Genomic DNA, 7149 nt, shown 5'->3' on the forward strand with positions numbered 1-7149 from the left:
TAACAAATTATCTAATGTTGGTTACTGGTTGTTTGTATTGTAGCTCTTTACCTTGTATTGGTATAAAACTGAAGAAAAGAAAGATCTCGTTATACTGCACCTTTCATGTTGTTGAGATAAACCAAGTTCTTTACACCAATTAGCATGTTAGAAAAGTGGTCATAAAATAGGATTAAGTTTCAAATATATTTTATTTCAGAAAGGGATGTACTTTACAGCAGAATGAGTACTAAATAGAAGCAGCTTTCTAGTTAATTTAATTCAGGACTGATTTGTCTTTTTACCAAAAATGTAAAGTAGTTAAAATGGAATCGTTTGTGTATATTTGTATACTGTATATAATTTAGGTTGTTATTCTTTTTGGAGACTCATTCAAATAACTTTGCAGGCCCACAATAAAGTTATGATATCTCACTTTAGGATTATTTTTCTCCATTGTTACTCTAATCCTGTACACAGGATTCCATCTTTCAATAGTTCTCAAATGAGTCACTTTAGGGAGATCATCTGTTACCAGGAGCCCTCAGAGTCTGAAGTGCTCTTTACATTTGGAACTGTTGGCTAAACAGTATTTGTACTTCAAGGGAAGGGTTTCCAGTGGTTAACAAGGAGATGTTTCAGTCTTGACTCAGAAATATACTTGAATTATTTCACGATAGTAAACACTGAAAAACTGTCTAGGTCACTGTGTACAAATATACTGAAAATTTGTTCCGTTTTAGGATATTTATTTCATTAAAGCTCCAGGAAGTGCTCCACATTTTTGGGCTTGACTTCTTTCCACTGTATACAATAATACTTAGAGCAGAAAATGTAGTCGTTTTGTTTGCTAAGTTTGTTAAAAGTAAGCACAATTTGTTCATTGTTTTCTGTTCCCTCTTCCTAATATTAGGGTACACAATGCATTTGATCCTAATCATCCTGTTTTTGTCCTGACGCTCCTGCATGTTATCACTGCTCCACTTCATGGACTCGCCAATGCAATTGTGTTTGGATTTGACAGAGAAACATGGAGCCAGCTGAATTTAACCTCTCTGCAGGTAACAATCATTGATCAGTAAAAACTCTCATACATATCCTAAATATATAGTTTGCTTTGTTGCCTATCTTTCTCCTGAAGGATTTCCAGCAGTGCTTTCAGTTCAGTATTTTTTGCCACAAATATCCAGTTTTTGATTATAGTTATAGATAAAAGGAATTACAGATACTGGTTTACAAAAAGGCGGCACCAAACATGGATAAACGACATTTTGAGTTGGCGTCCTTCTTCAAACATCTTCAGAATCCACTCATACCATCTAGCACCTTTACACACTAATTTTTGTTACCCCACTTTCTTATCCACTCCCGACACATTAAATGTCAATTAACCTACAAACATGCACGACCCTGGGATGTGGGAGGTGACTAGAGCGCCTGAGGAAACCCACGCAGTCACAGGGAGAACATTCAAATTCCAGGCAGACATCACTCGAGGTCAGGATCGAACCTGGGTCACTCACGCAGTGAGGCAGCAGCTGTACCAGTTGTGTCGGTGTGGTGCAGAGATCAGCAACCCTGTCTCTTTAAGTAGCTGTAAGACATTCAAACCCAAGACACTAGCTTCCTTCCCCAGTGGATGAGTCACAGGAGATCAGCTGCAGTATTAAAATAAGGCTGACTGTAAAAGCACACAGAGGTGGATGCAATGCTCAGAATTAGGTAGGCGTGATTCTCACACTGCATTTCTGGTTGGCTGCTATCTCACATCTCCACCACCTAGTATAATAGCTAAAGAAAAGTGTTATTTGAGCTCTTAATATAACAGAGGTTTCTTCATACAATCTTCAAAAAGGTAACACCCTTATTTCAACAGCCTGCCATTATCCGCCAGATGATTTTATTTCTCAGCCATTAAATATATTTCATTGTGTCTTTTGAGTCGATTATTAAAGATGTAATAACAGAGGATTTGGAAGGCAGTGACAGGATCGGTCAGTCAGCATGGATTTATGAAGGGCTAATCATAATCATGGATTTATGCTTGACTAATCTACTGGAATTTTTTCAGGATGTGACAAGTAGAATAGATATGGGAAAGCCAGTGGATGTGGTGTATCTGGACTTTCAAAAAACGTTGACAAGGTCCCACACAAGGGATTAGTGTGCAAAATTAGAGCACATGGTATTGGGGTAGAGTATTGACATGGATAGAGAAGTGGTTGTCAGACAGGAAGCAAATAGGAATTAATGGGTCGTTTTCAGAATGGCAGGCAGTGACTAGTGGGGTGCCGCAAGGCTCAGTGCTGAGTCCCCAGTTATTTTCAATATATATTAACGATTTAGACAAAATAATGAAATGTAACCTCCAAGTTTGCAGACGACACAAAGCTGGGTGGCAGTGTGAAGGATGATGATCTGAGGCTGTAGGGTGACTTGGATAGGTTGGGTGAGTGGGCAGATGCATGGCAGATACAGTATAATGTGGATAAATGTGAGGTTATCCAGTTTGGTGGCAAGAACAAGAAGGCAGATTATTATCTTAATGGTGTCAGTTTAAGAAAATGGGGAGGTGTAACGAGACCTGCGTGTCCGTGTACATCAGTCACTGAAAGTAAAGGGCCTGTCCCACTGTACGAGGTAATTCAAGAGTTCTCCCGAGTTTCTCCTGATTCGAACTCGGAGAATTACGGTCATAGGTACTCGGGGCTCTCATGGACATTTTTCAACATGTTGAAAAACCTTAACGAGCTAACCGCGTTTCCCGAGTATCTGCCGTTAGCGTTACAAGCCGCTAAGAGACGTCCCGAACACCGACGTACCCGCTACGTACATTCGGTGTTCGGGACTACTTACCACGAGTTTGATTTTTTTTTTTTTAAATTCAGGAGAACTCTTGAATTACCTCGTACAGTGGGACAGGCACTTAAGCATGCAGTTACAGCAGGCAGTGAAGAAAGCTAATGGCATGTTGGCCTTCATAGCGAGAGGATTTGAGTATAGGAGCAAGGAGGTCCTACTGCAACTGTACAGGGCCTTGGTGAGACCGAACCTGGAGTATTGTGTGCAGTTTTGGTCTCCTAATTTGAGGAAGGACATTCTTGCTTTTGAGGGAGTGCAGCGTAGGTTCACCAGGTTAATTCCTGGGATGGCGGGACTGACATATGATGAAAGAATGGATCGACTGGGCTTATATTCACTGAAATTGATGGATGAGAGGGGATCTTATAGAAACATATAACATTCTTAAGGGATCGGACAGGCTAGATGCAGGAAAGATGTTCCCGATGATGGGGGAGTCCGGAACCAGGGATCACAGTTTTAAGTGGTAGGCCATTTAAGACTGAGATGAGGAAAAACTTTTTACCCAGAGAGTTGTGAATCTGTGCAATTCTCTGCCACAGAGGGCAGTGGAGGCGAATTCACTGGATGTATTCAAGAGAGAGTTGGATATAGCTCTTGGGGCTATGGGAGGAAAGCCGGAAGGGGGTACTGATTCTGGATGATCAGCCGTGATGATATTGAATGGCTGTGCTGGCTCAAAGGGCCAAATGGCCTACTCCTGCACCCATTTTCTGTGTTTTGTTTTGAATTCATGCATGTTGTATTTCCTGCTATATGTTCTCTGCTGCTATATTAAATGTACTGCTTTAAAATATTATAAGGTTACAAGCTGTAGCATTTATTCATGTACTGTAGACACAAGGAATTGCAGGTGCTTGTCTATAAAAAGCACCAAAAGTGCTGGAGTAACTCAGTGGATCCAGGGAGCATCACTGGAGAAGATGGATAGGTGACGTTTCTTGGTCTGAAGAAGAGGCCTGGCCCAAAACAATGCCTATCCATGTTCTCCAGCGATGCTGCCTTATCCGCTGAGTTACTCCAACACTTTGTGTTGTTATTCATGAATTGTGTTGTGCCCAGCAGTAATCTCAGTTGTTGATCCAATCGAACACGGTTCCTTAATTTAAATGTATTTGGATGATGGAGACTACCTAGCACCAAAGAGACCACAAATTGTTGGAACAAATTAGCTCATGAAGGGAATCAGGCCAACCAGTCTAGAAAGCATCATAGATTTCCCCAAGTGACATCCTTTGCAAGAGGATGTATTTAAATATTGGATCGTGACCTAGGTGTCAGGTTTTCATCACACATGCCTCGTGGCTGCCATTTACTCCTCTCAATGCCATCAAAAAACTCATTATCATTTAGTTGAGTTTAGTTTAGAAATACAACATGGAAACAAGCCCTGTCGCCTACCAAGTCACCCCAATCATTGATCATTCCTTCACATTAGTTCCATGTTGTCACACTTTCCCTTCCAGTACCTACACTAGCGAAATTTACAGAGGTCAATTAACCTACAAACCTGCACGTCTTCGCGATTTGGGAGGAAACCGGAGTGGCTGGAGGACACCCACGCAGTCACAGACAGATTGTGCAAATGTCACGCGGACAGCACACAAAGTCAGGATCAAACCCAGGTCTCTGGCGCTGTGAGGCAGCAGCTCTCAGCTGTGCCACGGTGCTGTCCGGATCTCAGAGCGAGAACATAGGAATATCCAGAACTGCACCAGGCCCCATCCGTTTCTATATCATGTTTCAAGTCAGACGTTCACTGTCACATAACATCACTCAAGGCTGTGATCCAAAATACCTGAATCCTGGTCTGTTTTCTGGCTTTACAACACAATCTTTCAGAGTGATCTGAGCAACTGCAGGCTTTTAATAGGATCTTGTGTTGCAGAAACTTAAAAGGACAATCCTTTTGCTTTTTTTTTTTTAAGTGGAAATTGCTTAATACTTTTACACTTGTAACCAACACACATGGATTTGGAGATTATTGGTCCAGTAGTTTAGTTTAGTTTATTACTGTCATGTGTACTGAGGTACAGTGTAAAGCTTTTTGTTGTGTGCTATCCAGTCAGTGAAAAGTCTACAGATGATTAAAATCAAGAGTAGTGCTGTTGTAGTGCTGCTGTTTACAATCTCCAAAGAAAGGCTGCCTCTTCCAGGCCAAAGCCTTGCAGACCAGCAGAGTTGACAAGGGAAAACTAATTTCAGATCAAAAATTTGCCCTTTCAGCTTTTGTGAATTGCGAGTAGTCTGTTGTTGCAGCATTGCAGAAGTTGCTATTGTTTACTCAATGCACTGTGACCATGCCAGAGAGAGAGCTGCTCCTAACTGCAAAAAAAGGGAAAATAAGTTAAATTCTATATAGAATACTGGCAAGAAATATTAATAGAATGCAGAGACTTGTCACAGCATGACAGAAGGTTTGAAGTACGAGAGAAACCTAGTTCGACCCCTTATCTCCTCACAAAATATCCCTGTAGCTCCTCCAAACAGATTCAGTCAAACCTCGACTTGAAATTCAGATGTTAAATTTACCATCTTTCTCTTCTGCTGGACTGCTGAGGCATCCCTGAGATCACAGGACTTGTCTTTTGGTGCTTCAATGTGATCTCTGCGTTTCCAGTAAGCAAAAGGGTCGAAGCTCTGAGATATCTGTGATTATTACAGTTATCTCCCGCTGCACCCTGCTGTTATACCGGTTAAGAATAATGTAATCAAAAAAAAATCACTAAATAACTCATCAGGCTGATGATACGATTCAAGAATTTCAGCCAAAATTTAATAGAAATTTGATGTGGAAAATCTTTTAAAGCTTTTCATGGACATTGTTGCTGTTACATTTTCAGGTTATTGGCTCTCTAAGTGAAATTATTTGTTGTTAACTCTTCAAAGATCCTTTAGCAGCTTTATTTTTGTAATAATTTTTAAAATCTTCTTATGGTATATCTGATTTTATTATTTTCTTCATTTTACATTAGTTCATTTTTCCAGCATCAATAATGTGGCTTTAATGTTGGAAATTATAACATGACGTTATTGTATTAATATTTAGCCCTATCCCTGATCCCCAGGTCAAAGGCATGTAGCTGATTTTTCTTCTGGTAAAAAATCACTCCTGTATTCTTAAAACAGCTGAAAAGATTAAGAGATCTTTGTTGCATAAACTGCTATTCTGTGCATTTTGTTTGACAGGATCTATTTTCCATTATAAAGTATTTTACATTTTCTCATATAGCCTTTTTTTTGGGAAGAAAATACATAAAACTGTGTCAAGCATGCCCCTGAAATCATTGCTTTATTGCAGAGCATGACATATTAAATTTTTCAGCTTGCTTTCCAGTCCCGATTTTCTGATACAACATTGATTATGGAGTACCGGCCTGGGCCAGTGCGCTACGTGGCCCATTTGGAAAGTGATTCCTCAGACTCGTGTGACGATGGCACAGGAGCAATTTATTCATCCACCATGACGTCTTGGGACAGGAGGCCCTGACAACAGAAACACCCTTCAACTGAATATGTGCACTGTTGGACTCCGAGACAAAGGAAGAGCCCCCTCTGTGACACTAGAGATGAGCTGTCAACCTTCATTATTAATTCTAGGCTCTTAATATTTAATGTCATAAAACTGGAACAGAAGCTTCAGATTTACAGAGGAGGCACCGTGCTAAACACAAACACATCAGTTAAAGAGATTGTTCCTTTCAGCTGCCTCTGCTAGCTGTGCTTCAAACTAAAGAGAAAGATATACCAATACAAAAAAATGAAGACAATTTGGAGTAAGTTGGTAAAATAGAGTAAGCATTTGCAACCGCTTTGTGAGGAGATTGTGTTTAAAATTTGTATGTACATGAATTAAATTTGAACCTTTTTCACACAGCACATCCTCTGTTTAGCAGGCAAAACATTCTGGTTCAGATTGTGGAGCAAAATTATGATGTGAAACTACTGTGTTTGTAGTTATGTAGCATTCTCTGTGGGAATAGAGGCTGTTTGTGGGGGGAGGGGAGAGGAGAAGAGAAAGCTGAAGAAAGTTGAAAATACGCAATTGCAGAATCCTTAGCATCAATCAGTGATGAAGTGGTGGAGGCCAACTACAAGTCCTCTTCAAAAATGTTGATAGCTTCATTTTAACATCATTTGTTTAAGGTGCCGGAATAATGAGACAAACTACAAAAACAGTGGAAACATTACAGATATCTAGATGTTCAGGTCCACAAAACTGTAGCTTATTTGCTCATTTTAATGTTGTATTGTTTGTACGTTTATACTCTTGATGAGTTTTATTTATTCTTATAACGTTATTGATCC

General features: G+C 40.0%; 1 protein-coding gene across 3 annotated transcripts in view; it reads left to right on the forward strand.

Moving 5' to 3' along the window:
- Positions 1-6719, forward strand: part of si:dkey-100n23.5 (uncharacterized) — a 112550-nt gene extending 105831 nt beyond the window's left edge. For 2 of the 3 annotated variants that reach the window (XM_055644601.1, XM_055644603.1), the window contains exons 12-13: positions 893-1040; positions 6167-6719. In XM_055644601.1, coding sequence (XP_055500576.1) covers positions 893-1040; positions 6167-6331 — 313 coding nt within the window. In that variant the 3' untranslated portion in view covers positions 6332-6719. The remainder of the gene's footprint in view (positions 1-892; positions 1041-6166) is intronic. The other variant, XM_055644602.1, reaches the window with a different exon arrangement.
- Positions 6720-7149: the final 430 nt, after the last annotated feature.

Source organism: Leucoraja erinacea, chromosome 13 (assembly GCF_028641065.1).
Source record: "Leucoraja erinacea ecotype New England chromosome 13, Leri_hhj_1, whole genome shotgun sequence".
NCBI lineage: Eukaryota > Metazoa > Chordata > Chondrichthyes > Rajiformes > Rajidae > Leucoraja > Leucoraja erinaceus.